This window comes from Eptatretus burgeri, chromosome 2, assembly GCF_056783735.1.
Source record: "Eptatretus burgeri isolate ZD-2024b chromosome 2, Ebu_testis_v1, whole genome shotgun sequence".
NCBI classification, from domain to species: domain Eukaryota; kingdom Metazoa; phylum Chordata; class Myxini; order Myxiniformes; family Myxinidae; genus Eptatretus; species Eptatretus burgeri.
Genome location: NC_140962.1, coordinates 13,938,217 through 13,959,617, shown reverse-complemented (window position 1 = coordinate 13,959,617; position 21,401 = coordinate 13,938,217). Strand labels below are relative to the sequence as shown.

Genomic DNA, 21,401 nt, shown 5'->3' with positions numbered 1-21,401 from the left:
CCATACAAATGGTGCAGTTGGACACCTAGCCCAAATGGGATGGGCGCAAGGACGGTTCGAGGCCTAGTAGCTTGCATGATACAATGGCCTATTGTGGCAACCTTCAGGTCATTTGCACCTGGGAAAAGACCAGACAAAATAAGCTGAAGTGATTCTGGCAAGTATTTCAAGTTAAGATCAATAGACCTAAGTTGAACTGGGTCTGGGTATGTTGATTTGGAAGTGTCCTGCGCTTTAATGTCCGATTTGATGAGTTCACCTGCAGTCTTGATAATTCGTCGCTTCTCATCAGCTTCATTGTTCATTTTAGGAGTGTCGTAAAATTCCTGGAGGATCTGTGCTTGAGCTTTCCTGAATGTCACAATGTTCGGTCTGCCATTTATGTTTGTGATCACAACCCGCTCTCCAAAATGCTCAAATAACTTTACACGCATATACATTGGAGAGTATGGGTCTTCACATATCTTTGACATTTCATCAACAAGATCAGTGACTGTGGTTTGTTCATAGTCATTTTCCTGTAGGTCAGCGATGACCTGCAGGAATGCCTCTTGTCGTTGAATGTTTATACAGACTACATACCCTATAACTACAGACCAATCAGCCTTCTCCCAATCATCAGCAAGGTGATGGAATCCATCATCGCCTCAGATATGAAATCCTTCCTCTTCTCCAATGGCTTGATTTCCAATCATCAATTTGGTTTCAGACCAGGTCACTCTACCCTGGATATGCTGCTTCTGCTCTCCCATCAATGGATGGAGGTCCTCAATGCCAGACAGGAAATCCGAGCCGTATCCCTGGACATATCACGTGCTTTTGACACAGTCTGGCACCCTGCCCTACTCACCAAACTCTCTTCCCATGGTATTCAAGGCCATCTCCACTCATGGCTCGCAGACTTCCTCTCCTGTCGCAGTCAACGTGTGGCCCTAAATGGAGTTCTTTCATCCCCTCTTCCTGTGCAGGCTGGAGTTCCTCAAGGTAGCGTTCTGGGCCCTGTTCTTTTTCTGGTTTTCATCAATGATCTCTCGGACTCTCTGGAAAATCCTCTATTTCTCTTTGCCGACGACTCCACCCTCTGCCGTACCATCTGTCATCCCTCAGACCGGCAAGCAGCAGCTTCTTCACTCGCTGCAGATCTGGATAAAATCACAAACTGGTCCAACACGTGGAACATGTCTTTCAATCCAGACAAATCTCACACTCTCACTATGTCTCTTCGAAAGGACCGTTTACAAAACCCCCCCATCCACTTTCTCAACAATCCTCTGGAAGAAGTCTTTTCTTTCAAGCTTCTAGGTCTCACTATCTGCCATGACCTTTCCTGGGAAAGTCACATTTCCAACCTCGCCTCAAAAGCCAGTCGCCGACTGGGAATCCTCCGTCGTGCTAAGTCCTTCCTCGGCCCTCTTGAGCTCCTGACCACTTACAAAGCTTTTATCCGTAGCCTGATGGAGTACTGCTCTCCCCTCTGGGCTGGTGCTCCTGCCTCCCACCTTTCTCGGCTTCACGCTGTCGAAACCAGGGCATTTAAGATCATCGGCATCTCCCGCAATGAAGCCGAGTCTTTGGGCCTCTCACTCAATCACCGCAGGTTGGTCAGTGGTCTTTCTGTCTTCTACCGACTCCTCTCCAGCCTTGCCCCCCCTGCTCTCTCTGCGATTTGTCCCCACCACATTTCCACAGGGCGCTCAAGGTCCGCCAACAACCCCCTTCTGGTAAAACTACCAAAATCACGAATCACTGCTCATCTTCACTCTTTCATTCCTCTTTTTTCCCGCCTTTGGAATAAACTTCCTCACTCTATTCTTTCCCATTCTTCCCTCCAGGCTTTCAAAACAGCTGTTCACCACCACCTCTTATCTTCCCCCATCCAAATCGTCGATCTTTTCTACCCCCGATAATCCACCCAAGCCCACTTCCTTCATTTCTCCTACTTTCCTTCCTGAAAGTCCCTGAAATGTCCATCTTCTCTTCGCCATGTTCCCCGTCCCATCCCCATCCCTCTCCCTTCCACAGTTCACCTAATGTGTCTGTTCCCCACTGTTTTGTCCCTTCCACTCCCGCCCCTCTTGTCTCATGCCTCCTTGCTGTGAGTTGTGTGTTAGCTCTCATACGAGCCTCGACCAAGGTATACAAAAAATAAAAAAATAAAAAAAAAAGAATGTTTGTCCACCTCCCTAGCTTAGTCGGTGGAATAATGCTGCTGGTATCACTTCTGTAACGGAGTGGTATTTGCTTTACACGACAAGTTTGAAGTTTACACGACAAGTTTGAAGTTTACTTGCTGAAGTTTACACGACAAACTATGTGGTAAATGGCATCTGCCACGTGAAGGTCAATGCAAGATGCCAAACGTTCCCAAACTTTCTCTGCCCAAGGATCGTTTGAGGGCCGTTGGTCGCATGCTTTAAAGATAGACCTCTGGAAGTCCCACGTTCGAACAGGGTAAGAATCATCAGAGTTGGTGTCTGCTGACATCCCACAAAGGAAGCAGTGTTCCAAAAAGTTAAATATGGGTTCAATAGAACGGCGACTTGGTGGCTCTGGCTCCTCCCGAAACTTTCGTTTTAACGAAAACTGCATAGATTTCTTGTTGCAAAAGTCTAGTCTGCATTCAGAATGGAACTTCTGCCCCACCATCACGTTGATGGCAACTCCTCTTGATTTTGCAGCTTCCCTCACACTATGGGCACCCTTCTCTGTCAAAGTAAATGTTTGTCGGCCATCATCAAGCTGTTTCTCGCACATGGCACACTTTGTGTCATCCATGGTGTAGATGTCGCCCTGTGGATGGAAAATTAGTTTTTAGGATATTGTCAAAGCTATGCTAAATTCCACGAAAATCAGTCAAGTAGTTTACCTAATGCTATGCGCGTACATACGACGTCTAATACCCCACACAAACAATCTGAACCAAACACCATATACACATTACACTCCACAGCAGTCACTACACAAAGCATGCAAAATGAAATCAGTCATGCCCACAGTGTAAAAATAGCCACATAAATCTGATGTATTGTACAGATACACTCATGATCACCTGAACAAAGAGTCACCTGGCCGTTGAGTCCATTTACCTTAGGTGAAATGTGCTGGTGTAGGTTACCCTGATGGAGGGGGGGAGGGGGTTTGTTGTGTTCCATGTTGTGATGCATTGTTTATTTGTCAATCCCGATGTATACTATATGATAAGGGAAAATAAACTCTTTTGAATTTGATTTTAATTTGTTTGACACCTATGACGTCATATATGATGCCTATGACGTCATTTCTGACATATATGACATCATATACAAATTTTGACGACATATTTGGATTCCTTGGGGTCACTTTCCTATCTGCTAATAATACATTTATGGGGTCTAAAACGCACCGTTTAGGAGATATCAGCCCCCCAAGTGCTCAATGGTGGCCATTTTGAATTTATGCAAATTAGGGCACTTCCGGTGGTCCTATTTTATATTGGGACATTCAGAGTGACCCCCTGAACAAGATCCAGCAATAAAAAAACTATTGCAATTTGTTTCAGGTTCAGCCATTCTGGGGCTAAATCTACTGGACTACTCATCCACATCGTTTCATCAGAATCTGCCCACAACGTTTGGAGATATTGTGCTCCGTGTCATTTTGGCGTAATCTCATAATTGTGAAGAATCACTTTAAAAAAAAAATCTCGTATCTGGATCCGGATCTTCACCAAAATCTAATAAATTTGTCCTCACTCCACACCCAACCAAGTTTCGTCCGAATCCGTCCATAACTTTTTGAGATATCCTGTTCACAGACAAACAGACAGCCAGACAAACAGACAAACAGGGGTGAAAACATAACCTCTATCCACCTTTGGTGTAGAGGTAAAAATAATTTTTTTTTAAAAAGAATCCTTGATAACTATGAAACGATGCCCTTGGGGTTTATCCCAAGTAGATTACCAACATTGCCATCAGAGAGATGAGTATTCTCTTATCTTTGGTCACAATATCATGATTATTTGTTCTAATGACCAATTCGCAAAACATATCATTTGGTAATATTGAGATTGTGTTGTCTGATTTTTCCCTTCATCAATTAAATAATTAATGGCATATGGACTGATTTTCATTGCGTAATGTGCTCAGAAGTTTCAGGCCTCTTCCTGAAGAAAACCAACAACTCATCTCATCCAATTAACCTGTTCATCTTTGTGCAATGTAAATGAGTGAGCGACTGAAGGACAAACTGAAGTTGTATTTGTGGTATAGCCTGCGGGCCTGCGGGGCAGGGCATGATGGTGGGGGGAGTGGTCGGCGTGATCATCGTGTCTGCCAGGGATATAAGGAGTGCGCGCCGCCTGAGGCGTTGTAGTGGGAGCCGTAGTCGCCACGGCTCGTGAGTGTATTGAGTACGTAATAAAGGAGAGCTGTGGGCAAAGTACGCCCGCGCTCCCGCTTGTGCACCACAGCCAGGCTCGACTGTTCCTCCGCTCGTGTCTGCCTGCTAAGCACCCCTACCACGACACCACAGTTGGTGACGAGGATGGGATCTCTGTGTCCAGGCTGCAAAACTCGACCCGGGGCGTTACCGTGTACGCCATGCACCGAACACCGTACCGGCAGTAGGTCTCGACCCGGGACGGAAGGATCGCTTCGCACACCGCCATCCATGACTGTTATGATGCGCGATGACTCACGGCACACACACCGTAGACGTCCCCGAGTGCTCAGACCGCCGTCCGAGTGATTGCATTGCAGCGCTCGCCCACGACCCGCGCCGTAGACCGTGCGCGCGGCCGTGCGCGCCTGGAACATCGCGTTGACCTCCGGATCATCTGCTGCGCACCGACCATCGAGACCCCGGACATTCCTCAGAGCTTGCGCGACGTCCAACGCCGCGTCCGAGCTGAACTGCGTGTCCTCGTTCTTTAGCCGTGGCCTTGCAGAAATCATTCCCCAGATTTGTCGTGCCTCAATTAAACGAACTCCGAGCGCGGCCGTTGTCCACTCGACGTGACCGAAGTCGACTTCGACGAAGGCGGGCACGCGTCCGTGCGCCGTGCCCCGACCTCCTGTCATGCCTGAGCTGGCCGCGCTGGCGAGCCTCCTGGCTCCGGAGCCTGCGCGCGCGGTGAGTGAACCTGCGATACGCTCTTCGCGATGCGTACTCCTCCGGAACCTCGAACCGCGCGGGGTGCGCTGAGTTACTCGCTGCCACTCCGCACCCAAACACCCTGCACACGCCGATCCGAACATCCTCGTCAGCCAACTGTAGTGTCGTGGTAGGGGCGCTTAGCAGGCAGACACGAGCGGAGGAACAGTCGAGCCCGGCTGTGGTGCACAAGTGGGAGCGCGGGCGTACTTTGCCCGCAGCTCTCCTTTATTACGTACTCAATACACTCACGAGCCGTGGCGACTACGGCTCCCACTACAACGCCTCAGGCGGCGCGCACTCCTTAAATCAACGGCAGACACGATGATCACGCCGACCACTCCCCCCACCATCATGCCCTGCCCCGCAGGCCATACCACATCCCAGCGACCCGGAACGGGAGATACTGCCGATGTTAAACCTACCTTCAATTGGTCCGGAGGTGACAAGATCGATGGCAGGGGAGGTTGAGATGACCGGGGCACTGATGCTGCCCATGTTGAGCCTGGTTTCAGTTGGCCCGACGGTGACAGGACCGATGCCAGGGGAGGTCGGAGTGATCGGGGCACTGATCGGGTGTCGAGTTGAGTCCACTCGTGCTGCCCTCGCGTCGCACACGTACACCGGCGAAGCGATTGCACCGCTTGCAGTGCCCGACGTCTCGATTCTCTACCGGGGTCGAAGCGCCCTACTCTCGGTGTTTGTGGTGCGAGGGGAGGGGCCCACCCTTTTGGGTCGGGGCTGGTTGACGCACCTCGGGCTGGATCTCCAGTTCGTACCTCCAGGTGTGCCGGTGCTCCCTTCGATGCTGTCTTCGAGTTCCGAGGGCGAGGTTCTGGCGGCGGGAGCCGCATCGATGCAACGGGAGCGGCCGTTCGTTGCTGCCTGCAACGGTAATGTGCGGTTCGGAGCAGCGGGGGCCGTGCCGGCTCTTGCGATGAGCTCTCGCGCTTCGCCTGCGTTCATGAGGCAATGCGCGCCTGTGTTGTTCGGGCAGTTTCAACGGGGAATTGCGGCGAGCCCGTCGCGTTCAAGAAAGTCACGGTTCGCAACATCGAGACGACAACCAAGAGATGGACACGTGATGTGGTTTATGGGCTGCTGTTCATTGCGTGTTTGTTGTTAATTGCTAGAGTGATGCGGTTTAACGTTGTTGAAATAAATGCCGACAGTTCATGTGTGAGAATAGGTTTGGCTGAGATCAATCGATGGGATTTGCATTATGATCGATATGATGTGGAGGCTTTGGGAGCGATGGTGGCAAATAAAGAGGTTTTGTTGTCCTCCCGTTGCCCCAGGCCAAGGGTGGTTGCTTTGTCATGTGCAGGGATTTTATCGAAAGAACGCGCTGTACGAGAAAATGAGTTTGCAATTGTACCGACGATATTCTTGTTGATTTATGACGAGCCTGTGGTTGAAGTGTGGTTTGAATGGAGTTGCTACCGTCTAACTGCTGTGTGGGTCTCGAAGATCGACTCGGACCCAGGGCTGGTGCGCTGTTCAGCGTTACCCCCACCTCTGGTTTCGGCAGGGTCAGACGTGCCTGGCGCCTGGGACGCGGCTCTGTTTTCGCTCAAGGCCGTTTGGACGTGCGTTGGAGTCTCAACTGATTGTGGTGCGTGGGTTGTTGTGGGGCATTGGTTGCGTCCAGCCAGCGGCGCTGTTCAGCGCCCACACCCAAGGTCAATCGGGTTTGGCGTTGGCGCCACGGCTTCCAGACAGCGGGCTTCCGGCCTCGGAGTGTTTATCTGCTTCAGGTCTGGCTGGGGGAGATGTGCCGCCTTGTGGGCCGGAGGCGTTTGATGGTGCCGGGGGAGGTTTGCTCGGGAGGTCGCCACGACCTCGCCGAAGGCCATGTAAGCATGAGCCGCCTGGGGGCGCTTTTGCTGCGTAGTGCTGCTGTGCTTCTCACCTTGCTGCTTCATATCGGTAACGCGGTCAGGGTTTTGTAGGTGCTTTGTGCAACTCGGTCTTCGGAACCTGGCCGTTGCAGCTTCACTAGCTCGCATCGACACGTTATATGATGTGATGTGCTTTTATACTTTGCTGTTTTCTTTTTTGTACCTTGTCTGCTTTGATACCGTGGTATTTCGTGCTGCTTATGCTTATTATAATGCTGATCATTTAATTATCATAGTTTTAAGAGGGAGGAGTGTGGTATAGCCTGCGGGGCAGGGCATGATGGTGGGGGGAGTGGTCGGCGTGATCATCGTGTCTGCCAGGGATATAAGGAGTGCGCGCCGCCTGAGGAGTTGTAGTGGGAGCCGTAGTCGCCATGGCTCGTGAGTGTATTGAGTACGTAATAAAGGAGAGCTGCGGGCAAAGTACGCCCGCGCTCCCGCTTGTGCACCACAGCCGGGCTCGACTGTTCCTCCGCTCGTGTCTGCCTGCTAAGCGCCCCTACCACGACACCACAGTATTGATTATTTTTTCCCCCAGATTTGTTCCTCTTCAGCCTTATACAGTGCGTATAGAAAGTCTACACCTCCTTTCAAATTTTTCACCTTTTGTTGCCTTATAGCCTGGAATTAAATTGCATTAAATCAGACTTTTTCCACCTTTATTTAAACATCGTAACCCACAACTTCCAAGTGAAAAACAAATTATACAAATTTCAGAAAATCAATTAATAGTACAAAACTAGAATATCTTGGATGGATAAGTTTCCACCCATATGAGTTAATACTTGCTGGAAGCACCTTTGACAGCAATTACTGCAGTTAGTCTGTTGGGATAGGTCTCCACCAACTTTGCACACCTTGTCTGGGCAGCATTTGCCCATTATTCTGGAGAAAACTGTTCAAGCTCAGTGAAGTTGCATGGGGAGCGTTGATGGACAGCAATCTTCAAGTCATGCCACAGATTTTTGATTGGATTTCGGTCGAGGCTCTGACTGAGACATTCAAGCACATTTGTCTTTTTGTTCCTGAGCCACTCCGGTGTAGCTTTTGCTGTGTGCTTTGGGTGGTTGGCATGCTGAAAGCTGAACTTCCGTTCCATTTTCAGATTTATTTCAGAGCACAGCAGGTTTTCCTCTTGGATTTTTCGGTATTTTGCTGCATTTTCCCTTTATCCTGACAAGTGCCCCAGGCCCTGCTGATGAGAAACATCCCCATAACATAATGCTGCCACCACCATGCTTCACAGGAGGCATGGTGTTCTTTGCGTGATGTGACGTGTTGGGTTTTCGCCAAACGTAACATTTTGTATTTTGGCCAAAAAGTTCCATCTTGGTTTCGTCAGATCACAAAACTTTTTGCCACATGGCTTCGTAATCTCCAGGAAGTTTTTTTTGTATTCCGCAAACGGGACTCAAGGTGGGCTTTTTTGAGTAATGGCTTCCTTTTTGCTTCCTTACCATACAGGCCAGACTTGTGGAGTGCTTGGGATATTGTTGTCTCATGCACACAGTTACCAATCTTTGTCATAAAGGCTGTCGCTCTTTCAAAGATGCCATTGGCCTCTTGGTGGCCTCTCTGATCAGTCTCTTCCTTGCTTGGTCATCCAGTTTGGTGGGACGGTCTGATCTAAGCAGGGTCTTGGTGGTACCATACAACTTCCACTTCTTAATATTTGCCTTGATTGTGCTCCAAGGGATATTCAAGACCTTTGAAATATTTTTATACCCATCCCCTGATCTGTGCCTTTCCACAACTTTACCCTGGAGGTCTTTTGAAAGCTCCTTGTTGCTTATCGTGGTTGAGTCTTTGCTGTGAAATGCACTAAAAAGCAGAGGAAACTACTAAGAACAGCTGATTTTATTCTGAATATTTTCTTCTCTTTTATTCTGAAACAATAAAATTTCACATTTTATTCTGAAATAATCAGAATCACTACAATTTAACACAGGTGGAGGCCAATTAACTTGGTGTGTGATTTTGAAGGTGATTGGTTACACCTGAGCTAATTTACAATTGCTATTACGAAGGGGGGTGGACACTTATCCAACCAAGATACTATTCTAGTTTTGTATTTTCAATTAATTTTCTGAAATTTGTATAATTTGTTTTTCACTTGGAAGTTGTGGGTTACGATGTGTAAATAAAGGTGGGGAAAGTCTGATTTAATGCAATTTAATTCCAGGCAATAAAGGAACAAAAGGTGAAAATTATGAAAGGGGGTGTAGACGTTCTATAGGCATTGTAACTCAAAGAAAATATAACTTGCCATAAACGATGAGAGAAACCTTTCATAGACCCCAATGCAGCTTTCTTCAAATGTAGTACATCTTTTGATGAATTCTTTCAAAATGTCAAGCTTATAGGGCTTCAGTTCTTGCATCCTGGGGTTTCCCAGAAAACAATTTGTTCATACTGATCCTCCTCCTCCTCCTTCCCATATTCTCTTTCTCTGCCCATCAGTACCCAGGGTGAGGAGGTGCAGGGCATTTGGCCAAGGGGACTGGAGAAACGGAACGTGAACTGTGCATGTGTTTCACACTCTGGACTCACCATTGCCACAGGAGATGATTTGGGCCTTGTTAAACTTTTTGACTTCCCTTGCCCTGAGAAATTTGTGAGTCTGTTTCCTCATTGTCAACTGATGTTTACAACTTTAGCCTGCACCACATGATGTGTGTAGTTAGTGTTCACCGTGTGCCAAACCTAAAAAAGGGAACCCAAATGCAATTGTTATTTTTTTTCTGAAAATGATTGAGAATCATTAATCATGGTCTAATTTGAAGGGACAAAAAAGTGTTTTTAATTTTTTTTTTGCCAATTACAAAGTGTCGAAAAAAAAAGTGTCGATTTTCAATTTTGCTAGTGACGTCACATCTGGAATCGATATTGATCTGAATGGTCGTTTACATGGAGAAACAATGCATGTTGAGCTCGGATTCAGGTACTGTACTGATTCCATAGTCATGAGCAACTCTGATGGTTCTCGAAATGTTGAAACTGATCATTGGGATTATGAAGAAACGACTGGAGACAAAATTAGTGATGGAAACGTTTGGGGGGGGGGGATTGTGGAGCCGAATTGTTTTTAGCCTTATGCGAGCGATTCAGAGGAAGAAGGCAGAAGTGTTTGTGAAGATAAAAACACTCGTCACATGGTCACTTCAGTTCAGTCGGGTTTCATTTTCCATTTAGTCAACAGTTTATAAGGGAGGGATTTTGTATTAATTGATAAATCGGTTTATATATTACTCGAGCAGAAATACCTGTCATTGCCCAACAGCACAGACACAACAGACAAAATGGGCGACGAACGCTTTGTCCCTCCGTCGCAGGCTGACCAGGTATCTTGTACGTTACGGGATCATCTCGTTTCATACTTTCCTCGGATGCCATTTGTGTCCATGCCGTGTCCCACCATCACGTCTGTGAGGTGTCGATGTCCCTCAACAACAGATGGGGGGTTGTGGGAGGAGGGGGAGTGGGGACCCTGAAAGTTTTAGCATCCTCGGTCAAATCCTTTCAGAGGAGTAGATGATACATACATACATACATACATACATGCATACTTTCTCTCCACGATAAATAGATGGTGGTTCATTTGTGTTGATGATAGATCAGTATTTTCAGGTGCTGTTATGGTAACTGCTGGGAAATGGCAACAGGTGTTTGATTCACCACTCAAATTGTCCAGGTACATGTACTAGTAGCTGGATAGAGATGGTGTTAGTTTCAAGTGACGACCTTTTCTTCCACTTAATCATGCATATGACGTCCTCTCTCAATCGTGACGGATAACCACAAGATCTACCCATCTCTGTGGTTTCATAACAGTTCACTGTAACATGATCCAAGCACAAAAGCAAACATTCATTTTCTCGGCCCAATCCACACTCGGGTATTTCGGACAAACCTCGTCCAATTTCTGGCAAACTTAGGGTGTTTCAGCTATTGGTGTAGCATGAATCCATGTCGGTTTGGGTTTCTATACAAGCACCAAGTATGCATCGACTCGGAATATTTGTGGAAAATCGAAACTTATTCGCCGTTTGAGTGAAATCGAACCGCAGCGATGGAACATGCGTGCACAATGGATCTGGCAATCGACTCCCAGGTGTGTCGTCATGGCTAATCTGAAGAAGAAGATTTCGACTTTTAATCATAAATTTGCTTTCTTTATAATTCGGAAACTGGAAAAAAGAGACATCACATCTATTTTTGCAGGGTATCAAGGGATAGAATGGTATCGAGGTGGTCTGAGTGTTTGGGTTCCCCTTTAAGCCGCATAACTTAAGGGGAAGTAAACTGAGATTTCAAAAACAAATGATTATTTGATCCGAATGTTATCGAATTTCATGCTTCCACAGCTGAATTCTGGAGGCATCAGGTTTTCGCTGTGTGTCTGGCTGTTCGTCCATGTGTGTGGGGGTGCGTCTGTCCATCTGTCCGTTATCGTGTTGTTGTTTTTTGTTACCACAATAACGTATGAAGCACTGAAGGGATTTCAATCAAAGTTGGTACAAGTATGGAAAATAATACAAAGATAAACTCATTTGACTTTGGTCGCAAAGGTAGGTCATGTGACCATTGTTACCACAACAACGTGTGAACCACTGAATAAATTTCAACGAGGCTTGGCACACGTATGGAGTGTAATACAAAGATGAACTGATTCAATTTTGCATTCAACAAGTCAAAGGTCAAAGCTCATGTACCCTTTGGAAATCATTTTGCAGACCATAACTCAAGTTAGAAGCATCTGATATTGTCTGTCTTCTACTCATCTCCTTTCCCTCTCACGCTCTTTCTCATGTGACCTTAATGTTTTTTATGTGACCTTTAATGGAGATCAAATGTAACTTTGGGTTCACATCTCACATGGGCAGAGGCATATCTATTGACACCTCGTGTCAAATTCTGTTTTCTCGTTCACTTTGCATCTTTGTATGAAGAAAAAAAAAGAAGCACGATTAAACAGTAAATACATCTTGAGTGACTTTCTCACTGACTTACGTGGAGGCAGCCCTGTCTTACTTTGGGGAATCCTGATTGGCTGTGAAATGTCACATGATTTCGGTTTAGATTGTCTTGTGAAAAATTCGGTCATGGTAAAATGGAGCATTTGTTTTTTTCAATTTGTGATGTTTGCGTTGAGTTGTATTTTAAGTTGAAGGCCTGTTCTGCTGAACTAATAAACCAATGTATAAGTCGATGCATGTCTTCACAATGAAAGCATTGGTTATGTCTGGTATTCGAACGATAATTTTCATTGTTTTTTATTCTCTACCTCTATCTCAGGCACGTCACAAGCGCTTTACCGGTCACTCAGCTCACATCACCGCCAACACTTTTTCTTATGGAGATCGGTTCTTGCTCACAGCAGGAGGCCAGGACTGTAGGTACGATTGAGAAATTGCTCAACATGACTATCCACTTCACTTCTTCATTGTTTTGATTGTCGTGCTGTAGTCTGCTCTCCTTAACCTCCCCCCATAAGTTGTGGTGTGGTTTCCATTCTGATACTTCTCGAAAATGTAAAGGATCTCCATTGCCCACCAAAGATCCATATTATCAACATTCTTGTGGGACGGTGCAATTTGATGTCATGTATTCAACAGTAATGATGCATCTCAAAGCAACAATGCACAATAACTTCCATGTCCATCATAGTTAATCTCCTCACGATTGAAAAGTTCTCATTCAGGTTATAATTACATTCTCACCCCCTCGTCACCCAATTTTATTGCAGCTTGTTTGTATGGAAGTGTTCTTGATTGAGAAAATAGCAGCTGCGTTGCTCAGCCAAGCACATAACAGCCCCGTGCTTGACGTCATCACAAGTGGCTGCCATCTCCAAGCAACAAGCAAAAATGGAGCGATCCAGCCAGCCAAACACTTGCAGGCTTTTCACCTTCCTTGGACCAAAAAGAGGGCCCCTTGATTTTGTGACACTTGGGTTGATGACTCACCCCTGGTGAATTGTGAACAAAGCAGAACATTTGCTTCAATTTTGTTCAGTGGACAATTTGATACTGACTGTCATTGTGGTTTACAAGTCTAAAAATGTTCTATAGCATTGTTTTTCGGTGTCATATGTATATAGAAACTGTGGGTGGTGAGGGGGGTGGAGGGAGGGGAGGGCAAGGGAGCGGGATCAACTGTGTGCACTGTGATAATGTTGTAAGAGTTTTGGATTGTCAATTTTTTTTCTTTTTCAAAAATATTATGAACAACAGATAATATATCATCTGATGATAAAAGCGTGTGTGAAACACCTCCTTCCCTGACCCACACAATCACTTAACACCGTCCTCCCTCCGGTCCTTCCTCCCGCATTCAATTGTACTCATCAAATCTCAGCACCGCCAGTGGATAACATGTTACCACGTAGTTTGAGGTTCATCATCATTAGTTGCCATGGCTGCCTTTGGCTCTGGCAATTGCAGAAATGCACACATTTATGTTTGCACATTGTGTCTTCGTCAATAAAGATTAGACACGTACTCTGGTGCAGCTCACTGTCAGGAAGAGTTTGCTCGTCTCCGTTGCCCTGATTAAAATGTCAGTATTTAAAAGAATCGAACTATGGATGAAATCAAAAGGATGTTAACCGAGATATTCTAACCACCATGGAAGCAAAGAGAAACAGACATTTCAGGTGTTAACCCTTTGTGGGAGCCAAAGAGTAAATAAAGAAGGAATTCCTCTTTTGCTCCAAAGAAGGGTTAACGGCCAAGACATCAGCTTCTCTTGGCTTCCCATGGCGGTTGCATACCTCGATCAACGTTCAGTTGATTTCATTCAACTAATAAGCAATTTTTATGTTCATTCATTTCTGTAGCTAAGTGAATAAGCCCTTTGTTACCTTTGCCGAAGGAGAGGGTGTTGCGCTTGGGTCCCTTTGTCTGTGTTTGTCTGCACAGAACTTTTGTGTTTTTCTCCACAACCGCTTGTCGGATTGAGACGAAATTTTCACCAAAGGTGCAACTACTCATGTAAAATGTTCTAATCATAATTGTGACATCATAGGTCAGGTGGTGTGGTAGTCATGTTGGAAAAACTTTGGACCTCCATCTCTGAAACCGCACCAAGGGAAGAAGATTGAAACTTGGCACATACCAAGTACTCCTCATGGGGAATGTGAGTTTTTTTGATGATGTCATAGGTGCCTTCATTATGATGTCATAATTGCATTTGTAAAACGTTACATCTGATCAGTATGAAGAATTTTGAGGGTCATTCAGGGATAAAATGGTCCACAGAAAGAAAAAAAAATGATGACGTCATCGGTCACGTGATTCGGCAGCCATATTGTTTTTATGTTTTTTTTTAAACCTTCAAAATCTTCAAAAAATATGACTGCCTATCAATGAGGAACAAAAGGTTTACACATATGATGTCGTAGGTCACATGGCTTGGCAGCCATATTGGATTTATCCTCAAACCTATAAAAAAATCTTCTCCAGAACGGATGGACAGATCAAGGAGAAGCTTCACACAAATGTTCCACAAGCCATGGGTGTATAAGTTTGTTAAGGAATAATTGATAGGTCGCATGGTTTGGCAGCCATACTGGATTGAAGAAAAATATTAAATAATGTTTTCTCTGGAACCGCTTAATCAATTGATGTGAAACTTCACATTTAAGATCGAGGAGTGATGGGGAATAGTCCGTGAGCCAGACAAGATATCGGTCCCATCTGGGGGCACCAAACAAAACTTATTTTTTTATTGATGGTGTACCCATATACTTCACAAAAGTGCATGATGGACATTTCAAACTCACAGCTTGTCTTTTATAGCATAATTAATGTTTTTGTGCAAAATACACAAAATGTACAATTTTGTCATCCATGTTTTAATGCTTAAATGGCTGGACAAGCCAAATAAAAAGAAAATTTCATAATGAAGTTGTGTTGTGTGTGTCTGAAAGTGATTATACTTAAGGAATACGTATATCAAATATATTGCAATAACATAAAAATGTGATTGTAATTTCTCTTTGCGTCTTAATCTCTGCGACATCGATAATTGCGCAATATGGATCAATAGCATAAATATTTACTGCTAATGGACATGATAACATTCATTGAGAATTTCTTCATATTTGATTAAGTTATTAAGGTGAAATAACCTCTAGTTTATTATACTAACATCCATAGTCAAGTTTGCTTTGCAGTCGACAGCTTGTCTTCATTTCACCGATCTTCAATATCAAGTAAGACCATTTTATTTCTAAGTTATTTTATACCTTGTTGATCTTAAATTTGATAACCTTACTGAAGTCATGGTTAATATGTATTTCAGCTGCAGCAAAATTGGAAATTATTCAAGGATCCAGAGAATAAAATGATAATAGAGTGGATACATTTATATGACAATAGTGTACTTAACCAGTTTTTATATCTTTTCAGGTGACTCTGTGACTGTATGGAGTTAACACTCTACAATGATACATGATGGACTGACCAAAGAAAAAACAGAAAATGCAATCATTGAAAGAAAGGGCTTGCATTATTTGTTCCAAGCAGACTTCAGAATCTCAACTGACCAAACCCAGAGACGATGAATCTGTTGGTGTATTACTCCGTGCAGCCAACTTACGGAATTTTGGGCCCATCCTGGAACTTAAAGAAGATGAATACAGCGAAAAGGTGTTCTACCACAGAGACTGTAGATCTGATTTTACACACAAGAAAATGCTTCAGAAGTTCCAAGAACCTGACTCTGAGCCGGAATGTTCCACCAAAAGGAGAAAATCTTCTCGTGCTCCTTTAACGACATCTCATGTCTTAGACCCTGTATGTATCTTCTGTGAGAAGGAAAGCAAATATGTGGCTGGTTCGAACACCAGGGAAACACTCCTACAGTCCAGAGAACTCAGGTCAGATGAAACAGTGAGAAGTGTTGCTCAGGCCAAATTGGATCAGAGAATACTTGCCATCACATCCAGAGAGTTGGTTGCTGCCGAGGCTCATTACCATAAATCATGTTACCGCAAATAAACCCGTGGAGCAATGGAGAAAACATCAAAAGTCACTGAAGATGATGACGCTTATCTGGCAGCAGAGCGGGAGGCCTACCTTCTTCTGTGCAAGCATGTGCGCAAGACATTATTTGTTCAACCTGAAGTTGTCAGAATGACTGAAAAGTTGTTGAATTTCCTGCATGAACTTGGCATCAATGATGTGAAACCCTCTACGAAGAAACATATTCGCCAGAAGCTAGAATGTGAATTCAAGAAGTCACTTCATTTCGTCTCTGATGATAAAGGAAAACTTCTTGTATATCCAGATGGCCTTTCCTTGGAGCAGGTAGTGGTCAAAATGATGAAGGCCGAAGAACAACTACAGAATGCAAGGTACTCAGATGATATTGAGAACATTGTCAAACTTTCTGTAAACCACTTGAGAGGCCAAATTAAAAACATGAAAGAAAAGCCTTGGCCTCCATACCCTGCTGAACTGAAATCTGGCTATACTGAATTGCCAGAATCTTTAAAGATGTTTCTGAAACTGCTACTTCATGGAACAAAACAAGATGGAACGCAGAAGGTGGAACGAGTTGTCCAATCGGTAGGTCAGGATTGTACCTATGCTGTCAGTAGAGGAAAAGTCGTCCCTGCTAAACACATATTGCTACCATGGGGTGTTAAGTCACTGACAGGAAATGTTGAGCTCATCAAAATGCTCAATCGCCTTGGCCATGATGTTTCCTACTCCAAGCTGGAAGAAATAGACGATGCATTGTGCCTTCAAAAGCAGATGAAAGAAGCAGACCGAGGTATAGTTCTACCATCATCTTTCCATCCGTGCATTCCCTCCTCACTTGCCTATGACAACATAGATAGGCTTGAAGAAACTTTAAGTGGTGCTTTTAGTGGTCACGGTATGCTCGCTGCACTTAAATTGTTGATGCCACATGATCACTTTAGAGATGTATTCGCAAAACTGGGAAAACAATGGCAGCTCACTGATGAAATTCTTAAGGTCTTGGAAGAATTCACATGTCATCTCTACGTAAGCCAGTCAGAAATCTGTGATGTGAATGAGATGCGATATGAACTGTTCCGTGTAAAAGATGGAAACGTAGAATCTGGGCAGTTTCCCCCCTGCCAAAACTGTCTGCATCTACATGCAACGAGGGCCAACTATCAGGCTGCCATCTGGCACAGAGCATTGCAGGCAGACCCAGAAGTCCCAAGTCCGCTGGAGAACAAAAGCTGGTCCTTGGGTGATGACGGAGAACTTGTTATCAACTGGATGACAGCTGCACCAGCACCAGACACAGTCTTGGAGTTCCTGTCTTGCAAATGCAAGAAGTCATGCAAGTTGTCCACCTGCCAGTGTATGGTGAATGGACTGCACTGTACTCAGGTCTGCTTACTGCAGGAATGTGAGAACATGAAAGACGAGGAGGTCCATGCTGAGCAGGAAGAGGGATCTGATGGTTCGGACAGTGACAGCGATAGTGACACATTATAAACAATAATTATTGTTTATATATTATATTATTGTTTATATTGATTATAATCAATATCATTTGGTGTGATTCAATTCAAGTAATTCTCTCCAGTGGTACATCCCATGGAAATGGACTTGTGTTTTTCATGTTGTTGGTGTCAATAAACACTTGCGAGTACACAATATGTTTGTTCTTATGTCAGAAAATCTGACGTTTTTCTGAGTAGACCTCACCTATGTTTAAAAGGCTCTACTGAACTTAAGCTGTGAGTTGCAGATGTCCATCATGGTGCATTGAGTTACAGATACATATAGCTATCAGAAAATCACAATAAAGTTTGGTGCCCCCAGGTGGTACTAATTGGTCAAAATCAAGCGACTGGCTCACAGACTAGAATACATGTTATAAATTTCGACTTCATCAGATGCATGATCTGATAGCCAGCTTTATTTAATTTTTTGATATGGTTCTTGTTTATTGGTTTTTTATCTATTGAATAAGGCTCACTTGGCTGTGCCTGCATGGGTTTTGAGGGTAGAGGAGTAGTAGCTGAAAAGTGAATCCTATCCAGGTTCCTCCTGATGACTTCATCTTTTCTTTTTGCTTGTTAGGGTTCCTTCTTATGATTCCACTGCAGGAATGCTCCTATTTGGTCTTCCATTTGATCTGAATTGAATTTATTTTAATCCCAGTCTAAATTCAATTGAATAATGATTTTTAAAAACATCATGGGTTAGGGTCAGGTGTCTGATCAAAGCGTGGTTGCATCAAAGCAGGACGTATTGGTACCCGGTCAGCATTGCCAGCAGTTATAAAGTGGCAACTCTAATTATCTCATTAATTATGTAACACACCAGTACACAAACACCACACAAAACAAGTCCTGGTGAGGGTCTGCACTCTGATTGCTTATTTTTTTTCCTTGTTTTGTGTAAATATATATATGTATATATATATATATATATATATATATATATATATATATATATATATATATATATATATATATATTTTTTTTAATTCTTTCTGATGTAATTTAACAGATGCCATTATTGTATTAACTATACCCAGCAAAGCACAGCATATAGAGGCAAGATGTCTTGATCTTATGAGGAGTTAGGATAGTTATCCTGTATTTTGCTTACATTCACTTTAAATCTATATTATACGAGAGATATTTGTCTGTCTCTGTCGCCATTTTTCTTGGAGATGGCCAAATGTATCATTGTCAAACTTTCAGATGTTCATCAGAGAGGGCCGCAAAAGAGAGCTTTTAGTTTTTTAGCAAAAAATAAAATAAAAAGTTTGAATGTTTTCAAAATCGCTTGATTGATAGTGCCTAAGCCTTTGTAGTGATGTGAAAGTTAATATTAAATGATCCCTGACCACCTTCCTTAGTGAGTGTACGGAAGTGTTTTCAGCCCCAACAAAAAATAGGAAAAAAACAAAATTTGATTTCTTCAAAATGCCAACAGGATTAAAACAACACCGGGTACCCATGCTCGTGTTAGATACAGTATTCTTCAAATCGTGCATCCGTTCCGAGTCTCATAGGTCGGGGGTTCAAACTCCAGCCAAGTCATACCAAAGACTTTAAAAATGGCACATGCCACTTCGTTGCTTGACGTTCAGCATTTTAAAAGATAGAGCACGGACAATCCCCATAAGTTGGTATCCATGGGGAGGAGCAAATGCCTTGCTGAGTGTTGTGAGACAGGCGGTGCTATTGTTGTGACATCCCTGCTACCCAGAGTGCCCTGGGAATTAGCAGCACTTCTCCCAAGCTCAGTGGCTGTTTGCCTGGTCTCACAGTCCTTTATTGTTTCATGTAGTCTGTATGTCTGTGTGTGTGTGTGGTCGCTCCACTACGAGCCTCAATTTCTGTTAAAAAAATTTTTTTTTATTCAAATTGTGTGCCATTCCCCATGGCCAAGCTGCAATTGTTTTTTTTTTATCAATGACAAGTTTTTTTCTCTCCCATTTAAATGAACAATTTCGGTGCACTCAACTTTTGTGTGAAGGGATTTAAATGACATTATACAGTAGTTCCCACAAAACTCTCAGATGAGCCTGCCTTGTGCTTTTGGAGATATCAGGAGTGTCAGTGTCTAAAAAGAATGTCGGTTGGTCGAGGAAGCGACCATACGTCCATAATATCTACTGGTGGTCAAAAGGGTTATTCCCAGCCGTGACTTAGTGTCAAAGGTTGACCGTCTTAGAGCAGTGACGCAGCACAGATATTAATCTTTTCCATTGGGGGTTTCATCCAATATTACACGTTTTCCCCAGCTGTCGGTCACGTGGGTGAGTTTCCTGATGCCAATGGAATCGGGTTCAGGGGAGAAACATTTTGACTCCACTCCATGGACCATCCCTTTCTGAGGGAATTACTATGAACACTTATCTCCTTCAAAGTTAGCACCTTATGAGTAAAAGCATTTTAACCTGAGTTCCTGGAAAACTTTCAGAATGTTGTGCAGATCGATCGTTTAACACAGTGTTTTTAATGTTCTCAAATCTTCATCCCAACAATGGTATTTCATTGTGTCTTTTGAACCATTGTGTCTTTTGAACCATTGTGTTTTTTGTTTTTATTAGCTCTCCACTCTGGGCTTGCTCCCTTGCCTCATCCAGCTTGCTCAGCTTGACAATGTGGAAAGGCCTTCAAAATTTATGGAATCTTCCCCCAATGAAGCCGACAGATCGGTGGTCTCTCTGTCTTCTACCACATCCTTTCTTGTCTTGCACCCTCTGCTCTTCCCATGCTTTGTCCCCGCCAGGTTTCTGCAGGGCACACATGGTCCACCATCAACCCCCTTCTGGTGAAACTACCGCAATCCAAGATCACTGCTCACCTCCACTCACTCATTCCTCCTTTTTCCCTGCCTGTGGAACAAACTTCCACGTTTTCTTCATTCTCAATCTTCCCTGAAGGTCTTCAAGACAGCTGTTCACCGCCATCTCAGATTGTCCCCAATCCAAAACCATGATCTTTTCTACCCTCATCATCCCAAATTTCCAATTTTCCTTCTGGAGAGTTTCCTTTTTTTTGTATCCATCTTATCCATCCCATGCATCCTCTCCTGCCCACCTCCCCCCCCCCATTCCTCCCCACACCCATTGTCCACATCCTTCTGTCTTGGCCTTCAATTCTGCTGATTGTCTTTCCCCACTCTCTCTACTGTTCCTTTCCTCCTGTTGTGTCCTGATCAATTCACTGTACTAATAGTAGCTCTTCCACGAGCCTTGATTATGTATACAAAAAAAAGAAGAAAAATAACAATCACGTGATGCTTTGCCAAAAACTCATTTGTCTACGTGACGTGTGAAGAAGTGTTGTGCAAAATAGAAATCTCTTAGTTGTAGCAATTTTGATCAACAGTACATCGAACCTTCAACATCACTCATTACAGGCCACATTGAAGTAACAATGACTGAAAAATACAAAGCGAGTTATTTAATTGGCCTGACCCAATTAAATTGTCCTCGAACTTGATTGTCAAACCTCATGCAAGGATCCAGCATCAGCTGATGTCCTGAGCAGCAATTGTTCGGATTCATCTATAAGCGGATTTTCCGTGTCATCTTGAACAAAATCAACGTCAGGTGGTGGTTCCTCAACAAGGTGTGTCGTGCGTCTTACGTTGATAGTTCACGATAACCTAATCATGTCTTTGCAGAAATTTTGATCACCGTTTGGTAATTGAATGATGATTCCACCATTTTATTTTTATTCTTTGGAAACAAAGTCGAGGCTCATCACAGAGCGAGGCCCTTCAACATCGCACTTTTTGTCCAGGGTCATGCTTTGTATTATTGAGACTGCTTCTTCTACATATTCGATCGTTAAAGAAATGTTCAGCATTTATACACTTAAAACTGACTCTTATGTTTTTGTAATAAATG

General features: G+C 44.0%; 1 protein-coding gene across 3 annotated transcripts in view; it reads left to right on the top strand.

Annotated features, from left to right (window-relative positions):
• The window catches only part of LOC147031457 (echinoderm microtubule-associated protein-like 6), a 479,813-nt gene extending 464,876 nt beyond the window's left edge, over nucleotides 1–14,937 (top strand). For 2 of the 3 annotated variants that reach the window (XM_085863486.1, XM_085863479.1), the window contains 3 exons: nucleotides 9,495–9,648; nucleotides 12,330–12,430; nucleotides 12,781–14,937. In XM_085863486.1, coding sequence (XP_085719612.1) covers nucleotides 9,495–9,648; nucleotides 12,330–12,430; nucleotides 12,781–12,805 — 280 coding nt within the window. In that variant the 3' untranslated portion in view covers nucleotides 12,806–14,937. The remainder of the gene's footprint in view (nucleotides 1–9,494; nucleotides 9,649–12,329; nucleotides 12,431–12,780) is intronic. The other variant, XM_085863494.1, reaches the window with a different exon arrangement.
• Nucleotides 14,938–21,401: the final 6,464 nt, after the last annotated feature.